Raw genomic sequence first — 18,191 nt, 5'->3', positions numbered from 1 at the left:
TATACAGTCATGCGTCACTAACAACAGGGATACCTTCTGAGACATGCATTGTTAGGCGATTTTGTCATTGTGAGAACATCACAGAGTGTACTTGCACAAACCCAAATGCACAGCCCACTACACACCTAGGCTGTATGGTACTGATCTTACGGGACACTGTTGTGCATGCGGTCCCTTGACCGATATGTCGTTATGCAGTGCACGACTGGACTGAGGTTAGGAGTCTTTCTAATTCAAATGGTCAGGCGCTGGTGTTAAAATAACCTTCAGAGCACTATGGACTATCCCACTTTGGCGCATAAAAGTCGGTAGGGAAATGGAGAAGACTCAGGGGCTGGCCCTGTGGCATAGTGCACAGGGTACAGCTCTGCTTCGGCAACCTGGGTTTGCAGGTTCGGATCCCAGGTACAGACCTAAACCACTAAACAAGCCATGTCGTGGCAGCAACCCACAAACAAAATAGAGGGAGACTGGCACAAATGTTAACTCAGGGCTGATCTTCCTCAAGCAAAAAAAGAGGAAAAGTGGCAACGGATGTTAGCTCAGAGGAAATGTTCCTCACCAAAAAAAGGAAGACTCAGATCAATGTATACACTCATGTTGTTGAGGCCCACACAAATGGATACTGCTGCCTTTTGGCCACACCAATTAACTAAAGGGCAGCACGTGCTCAAGCCCAACTACAAGGCCTCTCTCTTGGTTTAACATGAGGAAAAGGAGTAATTCAGCTATGCTAATGGGTAATTACACAGAACTGCCTTCCCATCCTGCAAAATACGCCAGTGAGACAACCACATCCCCCAAATAATCCCTTCACCAAAAGGTGTGTGTGTGGGGGGACACAGGTTTACAGCTGGAGGATGAATGTGCATCTTGCTCTTATTCCTTTTCCAACTATTCAGTCACCTCAACAGCACTATCTCATCTTCTTCCCAGAATCTGTTAGGTGGTGGCACCAACATCCACCTTCATAAGCTCTGCCGCCAACCTAGATGCCACCTCCTCCCTTACCCCGAGATTTGTCCATCATTTACTTTCTAAATAGCTGGGGGGGTCTGTACCCTCTTCTCCCTCCTGCCCCCACTTTAGGCCCTAATCTCGCACCTAGAGTGCCTCTATAACCTGGCTCACCCCTGGCTTCCAGTCTTGCCCCCTGATTGAACTCCCAGAGAAATCTACATAAAATCAAATTATTCAGTCACTCCCGGCCTTAAAAACGTCAGGGGCTCCCCAAAGCCTCCACATGTTACAAAGGCCGATCTCCACGCATTTCCTCTGCTCTGCTCTTTGCACGTCAACACCGGGCATGATGGATGACTTCCTGCCACCATGCTCAGGAGGCTGTCCCCTCTGACGGGACCACCCTACTCTCTCCATATGCTTCTCTTGGCTTATTTTTTCTCCTAAAACGTAAACTCTTCCAAGGTACAACTCAGATGTTAGCTCTCAGAGGAAATATTCCCTATGTCGGCCTCTCAGAAAGGGTCCCGGACTCTGTGCTCCCACAGCCCCTGCACAGGACTGTTGTGTTAAAGAGCCACCAGGCTGTATCAAAACTACCTGTTTCCGTGCCTGTCTCATTTTTGCATCCCTAGCACCTAGCACACAACAGGTATTTAATGAATGCTGAATGAATGCACTTACTATTTAGTTCATTCTACTACTCAGTGCTATTATTTTACATAAATTATACCCAGGCCTCGTGGCTTCCCTGACAGAAAGCAACCATCACCCCTATTTCGCGGATCAGGGAACCAAAGATCAGGGTAGGGCACGCTGTCCCTTCCACACACTCTAACCCCAGCTGACCCTGGCTTATTCTTACTCACGTTCCAGGTCTCAGCTTTAATGTCACTTCTTCAGGGAACCGTTCCTTTATACCAAAAACCAGGGCAGGCTCCTCAGTGCACAAAATACAATCCGCACATCTTACCGTGGCCTCCAGGCTCACCTGCACCTCTTCAGCTTCCTCTTCCCTCTTCCCCAAACCACTGTGCTCCAGCCACACAGGCCTCCTTGCAGCTCCATGGACAAATGAAAATGCAGACCGTCCCACTCAGGGCCACTGCGCCTCCTGTGTCCTCTGCCTCTCACACTCTTCCCCAGATCCTCAAGCGCTGGCTAGTTCTTTGAGTCTCTGCTCAAACATCACCTCTTCAGGGAGGCTCTCCCGGGACAACCCATCCAACTCCACTGCTCTTTACCCCGACACTGTTTTATCCTCTTCTCAGCAATTTATGCCAATCTTAAGTTACTTGCGCACTCACGTGTTTCCGAGCTTATTGTCCATTACCACTAGATTGAAAACTCCATGTAGGCAAGAGCTTAGCCCCACTCACTGCCACAGCTTGTGTCTAGAACAGTGCCTGCCCAGCATATAACAGATACCCGAGGAGTATCCGTCCAGTAGGCAAGCAAGAAGCAGAAGGCATATGTTGCAAAGTCATCTGGCACATTTAAAATCACTCATTTAGTCAATGAAGCTACAATCGTAGTTTTTAGGTCAAAATAAAATGTTTCAGGTACATACCCTTTTTGTGTGATTTTCTGCTTTAATCTACCTTCTCACTTAACACCTTCTGATCTAGACCCCCCCCCCCCCCCCCCCCCCCCCCCCCAGTGAAGAGGATTTCTTACGAGACTAGCCCCAAAGTCATACGGCATCAAACAGAAGTCAGGATCCCAAGTCAGACCTGTTCATTCCAAAGTCATGCTCTGTCCTGCACTTCATTACACTGCCGGGATGAAGTTTTGGTCATTGAAGTTATAATTTACAGATAATTATTATAAAAGTACTCAACCCAAGAAATGTCCAAATTAAATCAAAGCACTCAAAGCTTTAGCAAGACACTTCCTGGCCAGTCTCATAGGCAGCGGCTACCCGAAAGCTAGAATTATCAGTCATCAAAATAGCCTATATTTGTAAACACAGAAGGCCACCATGTAAAAACCGTTATCACACGATCTTTGACACAAAATTCTCATTATCCTTTTTTATTCCATTAATGAGAACTAGAAAATGACTACTAAAATACTATCATTGATCTTTTAAATGTAACATTTGCTCAAAGTAATGAGTCAGAAAAAAAATGTTTATTGAATAAGTGAATGGACACTCCCTATCATCCAGAAAAGGCTAAATTGTACTCCACAGCTTGAGTCTACAAAGTCAAGAAGTGTTAAAATACTTAAGGGTCAGGCTGGCCCTGTTGCCTAGTGGTTAAGTTCACACGCCCCGCTTCGGCAGCCACGGGTTTGGTTCCCAGGCACAGACCTATACCACCCCTCGGCAGCCACGCTGTGGCAGCGACCCACATATAAAATAAAGGGAGACTGGCACAGATGTCAGCTCAGGGACAATCTTCCTCAAGCAAAAAGAGGAAGACGGGCAACAGATGTTAGCTCAGGGTGAATCTTCCTAAGGAAAAAAAAATACTTAAAGAAAATTCCTATCAACAGAGGGAATTCTATATTCTACTCAGAATATAGAAGACTCTACCTGTTTTCTCTGCTGGCCTGAAACCGCCACAGGGGTAGGGACCATGCCTTATATAAGCAATCCATAAATGCTTCCTGAGCATGTGGATGCCTGAGGAATGACACGTTTGCACTTTAATACACTTTTCCTTTGTCTTGGGCGCCATGTTTGAGAAACAGAACAAGATCTACCATACCATAAAATATATAACTTAATAAAGGCAGTCCTATACTTTGAGAGCAAACAGCATAATTACAGATCAATACCTAACTGCTACAGTCTGAATGTCTGTGTCCCCCAAAATTCATACAGTGAAATCCTAACACTTGAAGATCATGGTATTAGGAGGTGTGGAGGTCTTTGGGAGGTGCTGAGGTCATGAGGCTGAAGTCTTCACGAACGGGATTAGTGTTCTTATAAAAGAGACCCCACAGAGATCTCCTACCCCATCTACCATGTGAGGACATAGCAAGAAGGCAGCAGCTATGAACAAGGAAGAGGGCCTTTACCAGAATGCACCCATGCTGGCACCTTGATCTTGGACTTCTCAGGCTCCAGAACTGTGAGAAATAAATTTCTGTTGTTTATAACCTACCCAGTCTGCGGTATTGTTATAGCATCCTGAACAGACCAAGACACGAATGAACAAAGGGACGTAAGCATTGGACATCAACAGGGCCAACGTGACAAAGAGAAGGACAAACAGACACCTTGCCTCCCCATGGAACAACACAGCACTACGCGGGAAACAGCCCTGCCTCAAGAATCAAACTTGAACATGGTCAAACCGCTAGATCCAATTAGCAAGTTACAGGAAACACAAAGGACAGACGAACATATTAAATTACACAAGGAAATAACCAGCAAAATCCAGCACGGGGCCTTGAAGGAGTGAGATCCTCTAGATTACAAGAGACTTAAGAGGCATGTTGACCAATTGCAATGTAAGGATGCTATTTAGATTCTGGTTAAAAACATGTTTTAAATCCATTTATGACCAATGGAAACTTGAACCTGATCTTGGTAAATATTAACATTATTATTTTTTGTTATAATGGTATTGTAGTTATGTTTTTAAAAGGGTCCTTAGTTCTTACAGGTACATACTGAAATGTTTATGGATCAAATGATAATGATGCCGTTGATTCATTCTAAAATAATATGAGAAGACACTGACAAACGCCGGCAAAAATGTATAGAAAGAGGAACCCTCACAAATTGCTGGTGGGAATGTAAAATGGTACAGCCACTTCAGAAAGCCGTTCGGCAGTTTCTTAAAAGGTTAAATATAAATCCACCACATATCCAGAATTCTACCCCACTTCTAGGGTATCACCCCCAAAAATGAAAACATAAGTCCCCACAAAGACTTGCTCATGAATGTTTGTAGCAGCGTTATTCACAGTGGCCAAAAATGAAAACAACTCAAATGTCCAGCAACTGATGAATGGCTAAGCAAAAGGTGGTATCCACACAATGGAACAGTATTCAGCCATTAAAAGGAATGAATTACTAATACATGGCACTAACAGACAGATTTGATGAATCTCAAAAACATAAGCAAAAGAAGCCAAACACAAAAAAACACATACTGTGTGATTCCATTTCTATGAAATATCCAGAAAGGGCAAATCTATAGAGATGGAAAGTAGATTAGTGGTTGCTGGGAGCTGGGGGTGGAAATGGGAATTCACTGTCAACCAGCACAAGGGATCTTATGAGGGTGATGGAAATACTCTAGGGCTGGACTGTGGTGATAGCTGCACAACTCAGTAAATTCACTAACAATCATTGAAGTGTACACTTAAAATGGGTGAATTTTATGGTATGTAAACTATACCTCAATACAGTTGTTTTAATAAGGTACAGAATCTAAAGAAAGATCAAAAGAGAAGGAATTTGAGAAGACTGAGAAAACCAGGAGAATGCAGAAAATGTAGCATGGGATAAGAAAAGTGAATGAAAAATGAAAGACCTTGTTTCCAATTAAAAAAAAAAAAGAAAGAATATGAAGAGAGAAGTGACATGTGTGGGGATGGGACAGAATTAGCCACTGTTTAATGGTTACTGAGGCTGGGTGACAGCTCCATGGGAGTACATTATACTGTTCTACTTTGGTACAGGTTTGAAATTCTCCATGATAAAAAGTTTTTAAAAAGATCAACACATATTTCTGGCACTCAGGGATCTCTTCATGCCATTCTTGCTAGTCTAGGTCTGTAACCTCATCAAACATCCTATTTCTCTTGGTCTCAAGCGAAACAAGACAATCTAATGTTGCTGCTGTGACAAGCTCTCTTTAGGTGATTTCCACGTCCTTGGGTAAGAAGTTAGAATGTTTGAGAGAAAAGAAACAGGGGGCCGGCCCCATGGCCGAGTGGTTAAGTTTGCACGCTCCGCTGCGGTGGCCCAGGGTTTTGCTGGTTTGGATCCTGGGCGCAGACATGGCACCACTCATCAGGCCATGCTGAGGTGGCGTCCCACATGCCACAACTAGAAGGACCCACGACTAAAAATACACAACTATGTACCAGCAGGCTTTGGGGAGAAAAAGGAAAAGTAAAATCTTTAAAAAAGAGAGAGAAAAGAAACAATCACAGTACTGACTATGGAGTTGGCACCACAGTACTTATCAAACAACTTACAAAGATGAAAAATACTAAGTGACTTAGCACAATAGGGAAAAATCAACCACCAGAATTACATCAGTTCAGTTTGCTTCTACCACTTAGGCCAGCAGACATCTTCATCTCTACCTATACTGTCAGTATTTACCTAATGATGCCAGCCACCTGACATTTTAATTCTAGAAATGTACAGAGAGCACTGTACTGGGAGCCAAGAGACATGATCCAGTGTGTCCTACTATTAGCTTTGTTTCAAATTTATAAGCTATATGAACTCAGTTACATAACTTAATGTAAGACTCAGGATCTTATACTATAAAATGAAAGAATTTTAAAGATCAGGAGTTCTTGACTTGGAGTCATAAGCTTGGGAGCTAGGGTCTATGGCTAAGTTTCAGCAAGATTATAAAGTCCTAAAAATTCCAAGAAAATTTTGCCTACATTTCTATCTGCACGTTTTTGGGGAGACGTTCCATAGTTTTCAGCAGTTTCTCAAAAGGAGCTAAGACTCATCTAGCTCCCTGGTGCTGAAAACCATCTCAATCAGGTAATTTTTGTTTACAAACAAGTGATACCCCAAAGTATGATGCATGGGTCTGGCTAGGCTTTTTAAGCCAGGTTCTGTATTCTTTAAGCTCTACGTTTACAAAATACAATGTTTCACGGTTTGTTAATGTGTTTTAATAAGACAAATTTTCTACAATCCCACAACTTCTTAGAAAATGATGCATCATGAAAATAATGTACAAGGCTTTGGGTCATAACGATTTATTTTTCTACTCCCCAGATACGTTAACCTGCTGAACCGCCTGGAGGCACGTTTTGGTCTTAGATGACTTTTAGTTGTGAGTTATAATGCAAGATCGAAAGGATCGTTCTAGGCGTATCATAAATCTCTTTCCTAGGCAGACAATGACAGGAGCCAGGCAAAAAAAGGCAGGCCCTCTAATTAGAAACATATTTTTAAGCCTGGTTTTAAGTTCTCGGTCACCTATTTCAAGCGAGATTTGAAATTCCTCCCGGACGTCCCCCCTTTGGTCAGTCTACACAGCGCCCTAAGCTGAACTGGGAAACTGAGGCCAAGGTTCCGTGTACTTTCACGGGGCACGAGGGGATGGAGGAGTGGAGACCGCGAAAAAGCGACGTCGAGGATAAAAGTTGGAGGCGAGAAGGGAGGGGGAAGAGCAGCTGCCTATCGGCGAGGAGCCTAGGGAAGCCGGCAGGGATTGCAGGCTGGGGCTCCCGAGTCCTTCGGTGTTACGCCGCAGGTCAGCTCCTTCCGCTTTCTCAGCTCGAATCTTTTGCCCCTTCCAGACAGCCCGAGGACCCCCGCCACTCCCTCAGTTCCCAAAAGACCTCTGTCAGGAAGAGGCCATGCCCGCGGGGGCGAGCAAGCGGGCCCAATCGATCCGAGACCCCTCCTGGGCCAAAGTTGCCCCAAGCCCCGAGGGAGCAGCCTCGGCCTCCGCCCCCCGGCCCGGCCCTGCTCGGCCCTCGGCGGCCTTACCTTGAGCGCCAGGTGGTGGACGCGGCCCAGGCCGGGCTCGGCCAGCAGCTGCAGCAGTCCCAGGAGCGGGAGCAGCCGGAGGCCAGCGGTCAGCCGCGGCCAACGGGAGCCTGAGAGGCCGCCAGCGGCCGGGGCGGCCATGTTTGTTCCAGCATCACCAGCCGCTTCCTCTCCCGCCCACTTCCGGGGTCAAAGGGCAGCGGCGCCGGAAGAGCCTGGCAGAAGGGCTTGGCGGCCCGCGGCGCGGGGACAGTGGTCATTCTCGTGGAGGGTGCGCCCCGGGAAGTCGCCGAGGGGCCCAAGCTGGCCGTCGAGTGGCCGTTCAGTTGGCCTACCCCGTGCGGACTCTGGTTTAGCCAGAACCCCCCGCGGGGACCCTGTGATGGCTGCCATGGCAACCGTCCTGGGCAGGGCCGGCCGGGGCGTCGCCTCCGCCCCGCCGTGCTTTGAAAGCGCCCGTGGGCCTGCGGGACCCGGACCCCGGGGGGACCCGGCTCTCCGGGGCGAGGATGTCTCACCCTGTGGCTGCAGCGCCGGGCCTGGCCGTTGTTTGCACGAGCGGCGTTGACTTGGTGAAAAATAGCAAGTTCACGGCTTGTCATAGGTCCTTTGGGTTTTTTGAGGCGCTTCATACTAAAGTTTCAGACGAAGTGGTTGTAGTAATACGATTTCTCGAGCTTAGCTGGCGCTTCGTTACGCCTTTTGTGTGCGTTATTGCATTTAATCCTTGGAACAGTCTGGTGAGGTAGGAGGTAGGTGTTAACCATTATCCCCACTTAACAGGTAAGCAGACTGAGGCTCTGAGTCATTTTTTCCGGGTTGAGCTGGACATCACGTGGAAACTTCTAAATACTGTGTTATATTGCTTCCTGCCGTTCGTGGGACCACTAGAGGATGAGTGGAAACTTTCTTTGCTTCTAATCTGTGGAATTTATAGGGAGATCTTTAATGGGGGGATTCCTTGCACTATGCCACACATGGCTTTCTAATTCTTTAATTTTTCAAAAAATTCCATTATCTTCAAAAAATTTTTCAAAATAAAATCCCAGCGTCTGAGTAACCAATGTGTTATCAAATGAGAAATTTTCAGAAAGCATTTTAAAAATCAGCACTGTGAAAGAACATAATAGGAATGTAAAATAAGTGATATTTTTCTTTTAGGTGTCAAGAGGAAATACCACAGACAGTTGACCGATTCTTACTTTAGTAAGAAACTAGTCATTAAAGGGAAAGGTGACTTTCAAGTGTAGTTTCCTTTTCAAAGGTAGCTTGCAATGCTTTGGTGTGTTTTTATTGTTTACTTTTTAAAGTTACATGCCCTTTTTGAGAATCTCTGGTTTTCAACTTGAATATAATAGACTTCTAAAAACAGAATGATCAGGAAGCGTCTTAATTTCATTTAATAACATAATAGTGATGAAACATTTAAGTAGTTTATAAAATAGAAGACTTTTGTCTTTTAGTTTCTGGAAAACAGTTTTACAAGCACTTAAACTTGGTTCTTATTGCTTGCTTCTTTTCCCTTGGGAACTATTAGGTGACCTTCACAGAGGTTTAAACCGTCTCCCAGAGGTCGATGAAGAATAGCTTCCTTCAGGCCTTTGACAACCACATTGTACCAGTCATTAGTTTGGAATTGAAAGAAATAAGAATGGAAACACTAATGACAAAGGCTTAAAGTGAAGCATTTTTTAGACACTTTTCAAATTCTGTGAAAACTACTGTCTTGGCAATTATGTCGGCACATGATTTCTGAGTTTCAAGAAAAGGTTATTTGCATAACCATGATGCTGTAACTAGAAACAGACCTGGTCAGTAACAGAACAAGTTATGCTTGCTTCTCCCTGGCAGCATTCTCAAAGGGGCATTAAACTTTAAGGTATTGACTGAAAAGGCCTGGAGGGGCTGGAAAGACTGATGTCCTAAATCTGGCTTTTAGCCTTACTCTGTCGGTCAAGTGCATTTTATTTTTCTATTTCTTCTAACTTTTCAGGATCCACTAAAGGTTGTCACTAGTAACAGAATTTGTAATTTGAACCTAGTGTGATTAATAACATTTGGCATCAGTGTAGAAATTTCCAGAAATCTTTTAAGTAATTAATGGATTAATATTCTCTAGTTGTAGTAAGATGTAGTTGCTATTTGTTTTTCTTATCAAAAGAGTTGATATTTTAGACCAAAAACCTCTATAAAGACAGTATAGAGAACTAGAGGTCAAACTGGGACCTGGGAAGGGCTGTCCTGGTGGCGCAGCGGTTAAGTTCATGTGTTCCGCTTCAGCGCCCCGGTTCGCTGGTTGGAGCCGGGTATGAACCTATGCACCGCTTGGCAAGCCATGCTGTGGCAGGCGTCCCATGTGTAAAGTAGAGGAAGATGGGCACGGATGTTAGCTCAGGGCCAGTCTTCCTCAGCAAAAAGAGGAGGATTGGCAGCAGATGTTAGCTCAGGGCTGATCTTCCAAAAACAAGAAAAAAATTGAGACCTAGCAATACATTCAGAAGTCAAATATCACTTTCGTTCTTTGACTTCAAACGTCATGTCTTGGGACCAGGGGGGAGCCCATGGCCTCTTGCAGAGAGTGATCTTCATGGAAAAGCTCGGCCCTGACACGTGTTAAATCCTACGGGTTCGAGAAAAGCTTCCAATTCACATCTCCTCACCTTGGTGGCACAATGTGTGATTTGCTTGGCCACAGGACAGCTGTTTTTTTCTGATTTTATGCACATCTTTATACCCTTTCAGGGAATTCCATCATCGGGTGCAAAAATTGGTTGCCGTTTTAAGATTCTACTCAGCATAAAGTTCCTACTTTTATCCCACTCCAACTTTTTCCACTTGACTGCCTTCTTGACTAAGTAGTTTGAATGCTAAACAGATGAAGCATTTTAAGCTAGAAACCAATGGAAGCTACTTTAAATTAAAAAAAATTCCTGAGAATTTCAGTAGGAATAGTGCTTCACCAATAGATAACCAATCAATTGTAGTTCAGGCAAGCTGTCTGGCTGCATCAGAAGTGCTTAAACGATTGCTTTTCTTCATATAATAAATAAAAATTCTCCAGAAAACAAGCTGAAAGGAAAGGGAACCAATACTTGTGCCCTTACATGCTAAGCATTTTACATGTATTCTTTCTTTTACTCTTCGCAGTAACCTTTGAAGTCAGGAGCATTATTTCCATCTTACAGAGGAGGAAACAGGCTTGAAGAAGGAAAATAATTGATGCAAAGCTCTGCAGCTTTCTGTGCAGGGCTGTCCAAATCTGGCTGACACTGAATCCAGCGCCCCCCACCAGCTCCCTCATTTCACAAATGAAGAAACCGTCGCGCAGAAGAGTGTAAATAACTTGCCAAAGGCCACACACCTAATAAGTAGTGGAACACTAGGGTCTCAATTTAACAATTACAAAACCTGTCTCCTTTAAAAGATAAGACGGGGGCCGGCCCAGTGGCACAGCGGTTAAGTGCGCATGTTCCACTTTGCCAGCCTGGGGTTTGCCGGTTCAGATCCCGGGTGTGGACATGGCACCGCTTGGCACGCCACGCTGTGGTAGGCGTCCCACATATAATGTAGAGGAAGATGGGCATGGATGTTAGCTCAGGGCCAGTCTTTCTCAGCAAAAAGAGGAGGATTACCAGCAGTTAGCTCAGGGCTAATCTTCCTTAAAAAACCAAAACAACAAAAAAAGATAAGATAGATACAGATAGATAGATAGAGGTATCTATATATCTAAGCCCCTGAATTAGATGTTTATTAATTGCAAAGAGCATTAGAATTGCCAAAAAGCCTTCATAGAATGGTTTACCTCTAACTACACAGCAACCTATACAGGGTCTCTCTTTGTCTAGATACCTTATTTCAGTGCTAATAATGTCCTTGTGATCAGATTAGTCAGTGGAAATTTATATACTCACTCACCAAGATCATAATTTTGGGTTCTCGAGATGTCACTGAGAGGTGAAACAGGTGTGCATAACCCAGACTGACTCCCTACGTCATTCAAGCGTTTACATAGACAGGGTTTAGAGTGCCTCTTGTGAAAATTGATTGCTGAGTAGGTCAGGTCACAGTAATTTGTTAATAGTGAGAACTCCTCTTCTTAGAATCGCTCCCTCTTACTACAAGGGAGACTGAAATGGATTTAGTTCTTCCGAAAGAGAACTGTGCTGTATTTATCTTTTTCTCTGCTGGTTTATTTCTCCTTATCTTCAATCCTATTTGTTTCCATTGCTTTAAGATCAATGGCATCTTTTCCCTTTTTTTTTTTTTTGGAGATTCTAACATTTTCAATCTTTTTCCAGTTAGCACCCAAACTTAATGAAGTTAAAGATATTTGTAGTGTGGTCAAATTAACCCAGTTCCATATAGATCTGCTGCTGTGGCTTTTAATGGGTTCCTATGACTATTTCCTGCTTACTCATCTCAAAAATTTCCATCTTCATGTGGTCTCTTTTTTCCTTCTGTCCCTTCCTCTTCTTTCTCTTCTTTACAGCAGCAGGTGGTTTTCCTCCTGATTAGCTTACTCGCACAAGTGGACACTGTTTTTGAGAAGTCTCCAAGAACTCAGTCAAGATTAGATCACTGTATTTGACTGAAAAAATATTCAAGCCTTGGCAGGAAGGGAAATTGAGGTGGTTACTGAGGCAAGGTCTTTTTAGATAACCTGCGTTTTCACTTACTGTTTCCAAACAGCAAACTAAACTGTGTGGCGTTGTTTGAATTTCTAACCCTTCCAAATCCTCTGGCTATTAACCTGCCTTGGGATGTAGGTGGCTGGCCATTCTGATCGCTGTGTATGTAGCCGGCTCTGGAGTAAAGAATTCCCAGACCTGGTAACTGTGAGAGCACAATATTTAAGCACACACACTAATCGAGGGGGTGGAGGGGAACTTGAAACTGAAAAAAGACAGACCAAAACAGTTTTGACAGTTTAAATTTATTGTAACTCTGTCCAACAAAGGAAGTCGACTTGGTCTATCGGCAGGGGTTTTTCAGCTCCACCCTTTCATGGAGGAGAATGATAAGCTGGTTGAAGCTGGGGTGTTTGGCTTGGAGAGAGGCATCATCGTGAATGTTTCTAAAATAGGGCCCATTTTTGGAGTCCACAGTTATTCCGAAAAGTCAGTAGCATTAACTGAGGGAGAGAGAAAAGTTGGGGAGAAAGGGCCTAGTAGTTCAGAGGAGAGTTGGAACTCCACAAATTCTCCATAGCTTGTCGGGAATGATGTTAGTGTAGACGCTGGGAATAGGGTGAGGGAGTCAGTTATCTACCGACACGTGAGCTTTCCGTTTCCTAACCACAGGCCAGGTAACAGGTGCTCCTCTCTTTGATCCTCGCCACCCCACTGGGAGATGGATATGTTATTACCTCCATTCGGCGGGGGGGCTCTGGGCTTCTGGAGAGGTGGAGTCCTCGTCCGAGGCCACCCAGCTAGTACGTGCGGGAGGCTGGATCGGAACCAAACACGCTATCTGTGGGCACAGCGCCTTTCCTCTTACCCACTAAGCGGCAACGTGATTTCACGTCTGAGAGTTTCTTGGCCGAACAAGTTGGAAATCACTGGTTTCAGAGATTAGAAATCACTGGTTGTGCGTCCCTGGGTTCCTTCCCCAGCAACGCGGAGCTGCTCGGTGGCTCTTGGCCTCGACGTCCCTACCCGTACAGGGCACAGACATCAGCGTACCAGGCCCCACTGCCCCCGCGCAAGGCTGCAGGCTCCTCGGGCCTCGGCGGTTCCCGGCGGTGGGGAGGGAGCATCCCGAGCGAACTCTGGTCGGCGCGAAGGGCTGCCGGGGAAAAAGATTGTCCTTCAGTCCACGGCGGCGCTCGGCGCAGGGGAGCAACCTCAGGCCCCGGCAGAGCACCGGTAATAACAGGGCCGGCTACGTTCAAAGGCGAGGGGTCGTCCCAAGAGCAGAGAGCGTGGTTGCTAATAAGTAATAAAAAAAATCGGCGGGGGGAGCCCCGGGTCCGGCCCGGCCGCGCTCCCGCCTCCCTCGCGTGCTCCCAGACCCCCGGCGGCGCGGGCAGGGCTGAGGGCGCTGGGGGAGGGGGCCGGGGGCGGGGGCCGGGGGCGGGGCGGGAGGGGGGGCCGGGGTGGGGCGGGGCGGGGGGCGCGCGTGCGCGAGCTGTCAGCCCGGCCCCGCCCCCGGCGCGGCCCCGCCCCCTCCTTCCCCTCCCCCTCCCCCTCCCCCGCTCCCGGGTGTGGGGCGGGCGGGCGCTGCGGCGGCCGCGGCTGCTGCTTCCTCGGGCCATTTTGCTGAGGAGCGACGGGGAGGAGGAGCGGCCGAGGAGACCCCGGGCGAGGAGCGGCGAGCCGGAGGAGGCGGCGGCGGCCGCGCGGGTACCGGGCCTTCCTCGATCGCGAGGATCTCGAGGGGCGAGGGGATCGCCGGGGAGGGGGGCCGGAGAGCCGCGACCGCCGCGCGGCGCGCCCCTTCCCGCCCCCTGCACCATGAGCTGGGGCACCGAGCTCTGGGTGAGTGAGGGGCTGGGCCCGCCGCGGCGGGGGAGGGTGCCTGGCGCGCCTGGGAGGGGGCGCGGGCCGGGGTCCCCTCGGTTTGGGGGCGAGGCGCAGGTCCCGTGCCCCTCGTCGGCCTTCCCCGAGCAGGAGGTGCGAGCCGGATTCGCCCTTCGGAGGCCGGGGAGCTGGTGCGGGTCCCCGCCGGCCTGAGCAGGGGGCGCCCCGAGGCCAGCCGTGTGCATTGGAAGGAGCCTTAATCCCTCGGGGAGAGCGACCGATGCGCCGCGGGCTGGCTTCGATGGGGGCGTGGAGGCCCTCGGGTTTTCGGGGATGCGTTATTTATCAGGGCGCCCAGCCCGAGTTCCTGAGGCTGCTTTCTCCCAGTGGAGGAGCGGGCGGATCGGGCGCTTTCCCCGGGGGCGGGGCGCCTCGGCGCGGCCGGGGCCGAGGTCTTGGGTTTTGGGGTGCAGGGACGAGAAGCGGTGTCTTCCCTCTGGAGGCGAGGACTTTTGACTTGTGGCGGTTTGGGGCGCACTTGTAGTTCTTGAGGGGCAGCTCCGATCCTGGATTGGACGTGAGGACTGCGGCGTTTGGCCTGGAGGGGAAAGTCATCGGAGTTAGAGGGAGATTTTGTGTCACCTTCGGGAAGGGGCGTTCTCGGGGTAAATCTTTAACTGCTCCGAGGAAACGGTTTAAAATGGGGGAGGTTGGCGGTGAGGGGCGCCCTGCCGAGACCCTTAACCTGGGGGTGCGGATCGGTAAACAAGGAGCGTGGTGTCTGGAATCCGTCTCCCCGGACCTGGCGAATAGAGGATGCCGAGGAGGGGAGGCTGTGGGTCGTGGAATGGAGCTTGGTTCCCCGTCTGCCTCTGGCTTCCTGGGGAAATCATTGGGTCAGGGATGGGCAGTGCAGTGTCCAGAGGGAGGAGTGGATGAAATCTCAATTATTGCGCTGAAACGTTCTCAAGATGAGGCATTTCCCATGATGAACTCGAAAGTGCCTCCTTTCAGAATTCCATTTGTAAAGGGTGTGGAGGAGAAAAGTGTAGGGTGGTGGTTGCTCTCTGAGCTGAGGCCAAGAAATCTCACATCAAAATGAAACAAGGTAGGAGCAGCGATAGAAACAGCGCATCCTCCCTGATTATTTATTTATTTTTTTGGCTTTAATTGTTTTTACATAACCATTCCTTAGGCTTGGAAGCAGCTACTGTTACTAATGCAAAATCCTGAAGGCAGTAGCTCGCTCAAATTAAGATAATTCATTTTATAAACATCCTCTATCTAAAGGGATGCATGAAAATTTCGGCTGCTGTTTACACGTACTCATTTTAGAAATAAAATAACAGATGCTTTTAAATATTTGCACGCACCTGATTAGGCAGAATCTACCATTTTAAGCGTTGTTTTTCTTTCCTCTTCTATTCCTTCTCCACTAGCTTATCTGGGGTGGGGGAGCAAATCAGAAGTAATTTTTATCAAGAGAATAGAAATTTTGGCACAATTTTTTTTTCCTACTCGTTCAAACAAGAGAAAGGGATTATGGAGGGAAAAATACAGTATACTTCTAAGTGAAATGGGCTGCGGTTAAAAGGACTGAACACAGTGGTGGACATTCCCCAGTGATGCTGGTGAATGTTGTAGAAGGTGACCCGGAAGAGAGTAGGTAGCCATGAGAATAAAATGGATAAAAGAGCTCCAATTGCCCTGTATTATTCTATACACTTCTTTTTGGGAGTGGAGGGATGGGAAGGAAGGCAAAGACAAGGAGTTGTTGAAAATAAATGGGAACTGGAATATAGATGAATGATATGAAGTCTCGGATTTGCTTCAAAATGAATTGGGATGGTGGTGGATGGGGATATGGATGAAACAAAAGTGGTCTTGAGTTGGTAATTGTTGAAGCTGGGTGGTGGGTACAGAAAAGCTCATGATACTGTTCTTTCGACTGTGTATGCTTGAAATTTTCTACGATAACAATAATTGGGAGAGATTTTTTAAGGGAGAAGGCGTGTAAACTACTTGAAGTTTTTTTTCACTTGGTAAGTTTATGAGGAAGAATGAGTCAGTTAGCAGTTGTATATATGCAAGTGTATGTCAGTGAAGAGTGAAAGAAAAAAAGACGTCCTACTCAAAAGGCATTCTAGTAGAGCTTTGGCCTTTGCCCTTGATTGCTTATAGTTTAATAGAGGGAAAGGAATGAACACATTTGCACTAATAAGAGAGGTGCAAAATCGGAGTTTCAAGGTGAAATACCAAGAAGTCTAAGAGCCAGAGAATGTCTGTTTTCAGTTGCCTTATTTTATTAGGGGTATTTGAGATTTTAAAGAAAGACTGGAATAATGGAGGATTCTGAAAAATAGAGCTCCAGTCCAGCAGTGGGGACAGACTGTGAAATGCAGCGCAGTGGGCAGTGCTGGGCAGCCCGGGGCAGGGCAGAACGATTGAGGGTTCCCCTTGCATGTGGCTTTCGAATCATGCACATGGGTAATGAGATAATGACCGGGAGCTCAAGTCTTGGCAAAATGATGCTTCTTAATGGAGAGAGACAGAGCTATGGGTTGGCGGCCATCAGTCATTTCTAACAGGTGGTTGTACTGTCACAGATCTTCACAAATACCACCAGGTTTTACACACATTTTAGGACTTTAGTCAAAGTCCATATAGGCTGTTAAAAACTTCAGGTTTCTAACACACACTTTACATTAAAGGCCTACTCGTCGGCCACATCCTGCTTTGTAGACAGAGTAAAACCTTTCTCTCTCTCTCTTTTTTTTAACAGCTCCGTAGGAGTAATCGCTCACATTCTAGGACATTTTTGAGGGAAGTTTTCATACAACTATAAAAGTAGACTTGAAACCCATAATTTGTAAAAATTTCTTGGACTAGTTTGAATTTAAATCGAGGCTTTTAATTTTTGTATCAGAAGGTCGTAATAAGGTATGAATGGCTGTTTTAAAGCGCTTAGGTTATAACAAAATTGTTTCTGTGCAGCTCTTCATAACATTGCCTTTTAATCAACTTTTAAAATTTTTATCGAACAGCTACTATGTGCAGACTCAGACCAATCTGAGACTCTGTAAGTCACATCGTATACACTGAAGGATGTCTGCTTAATTCAGTGAAAACATATAAAGTAGGCTTAACTCTAGCCTGCAACATCAGAATCAAAAGAGAGATTTATGTTTCTTTGTAAAATGAACTGAAATGCATTTACTGCAGATTTTGTTAGGAAGGTAGTGTTGATAGGGTAAGTAGGTTGCATTGACTTATTGGAATTGTGACTGGTCATTGGAGAAATGGCAAAGCAAGAGTTTCTTACATTTGAATGTTTTTTCTTTACCTACTTATTTGAAAGAAGTGGCAAGTTACTGAAGTGTCAGTTCAACTTTTTTTTCTTTCCTGAAGAAGATTCACCCTGAGCTAACATCTGTTGCCAGTCTTCCTCTATTTTGAATGTAGGATGCGACCACAGCATGGCTGATGAGCGGAGTAGGTCTGCGCCCAGGATCCCAACCTTTGACCCTGGGCCATGGAAGCGGAGCCTGCCCAACTTAACCACTATGCCATGGGGCCAGCCCCTCAATTCAACTTCTTATTAGCTTGATCATTGATGTGAAGTATGAATAAATCCATTGGAAATTTTAGCTTTCCTCATAATCGTTCTACTCTTTGCAGCTAACCAATTACTCAGTGACAGAAGCTACTTTTGTCTCCTGGTGTCCTCTCTGCCATCTTTATGTCTGTGCTTTGGTGCTAATAGGAAGGAGAGTGGCTCAAAATACCAAAAACAAGAAAGTGAACAGCAAGACTGAATAATACATATTGGTTCACATAGTAAGAAGCCACCTGTGTTGATTGTGCGTAATTTTCTCTGAATCCGTGTTTTTAGGACAATGCCAGGCATGGAATGCACATTCAACAGTGTGTTGAATATGGTGGTGTGCCCCTTTAAAGAGGCAGCAGCAAGTTACCCACCCGCTGTACCAGGCACAATGCCTGGTCATAGTAGGCGTTCAGGAAATATTTATTGAAAATGACTGAATCGTTTTTTTCCTTTTGTTTTAACTTTTGCTTTTTTTAAAGTAATGGAAGAATAATTGTAACGCTTTTCTGCGCTT

The 18,191-nt window shown here is 46.3% G+C and overlaps 2 protein-coding genes across 21 annotated transcripts in view; one reads left to right on the top strand and one right to left on the bottom strand.

The window, feature by feature from the left end:
* Nucleotides 1-7,775, bottom strand: part of GPR107 (G protein-coupled receptor 107) — a 70,706-nt gene extending 62,931 nt beyond the window's left edge. The window contains exon 1 of one of the 2 annotated variants that reach the window (XR_006889442.1): nt 7,613-7,775. Coding sequence is in view for 1 of the 2 variants with exons in the window: in XM_046667458.1 (XP_046523414.1) it covers nt 7,613-7,753 (141 nt within the window). In the remaining variant the exon portion in view is untranslated. The remainder of the gene's footprint in view (nt 1-7,612) is intronic. The other variant, XM_046667458.1, reaches the window with a different exon arrangement.
* Nucleotides 7,776-13,811: 6,036 nt separating this feature from the next.
* FNBP1 (formin binding protein 1) overlaps nt 13,812-18,191 on the top strand; it is a 119,080-nt gene continuing 114,700 nt past the window's right edge. For 18 of the 19 annotated variants that reach the window (XR_006885563.1, XM_046641800.1, XM_046641914.1 and 15 more), the window contains exon 1: nt 13,922-14,088. Coding sequence is in view for 18 of the 19 variants with exons in the window: in XM_046641800.1 (XP_046497756.1) it covers nt 14,065-14,088 (24 nt within the window). In the remaining variant the exon portion in view is untranslated. Of the gene's footprint in view, nt 14,089-18,191 lie in introns of all 19 variants that reach the window. The other variant, XM_046641923.1, reaches the window with a different exon arrangement.

Source organism: Equus quagga, chromosome 1 (genome assembly GCF_021613505.1).
Source record: "Equus quagga isolate Etosha38 chromosome 1, UCLA_HA_Equagga_1.0, whole genome shotgun sequence".
Taxonomy (NCBI): Eukaryota; Metazoa; Chordata; class Mammalia; order Perissodactyla; family Equidae; genus Equus; species Equus quagga.
Note: the sequence above shows the minus strand (reverse complement) of the source record. Positions and strands in the feature narration are given on the sequence as shown.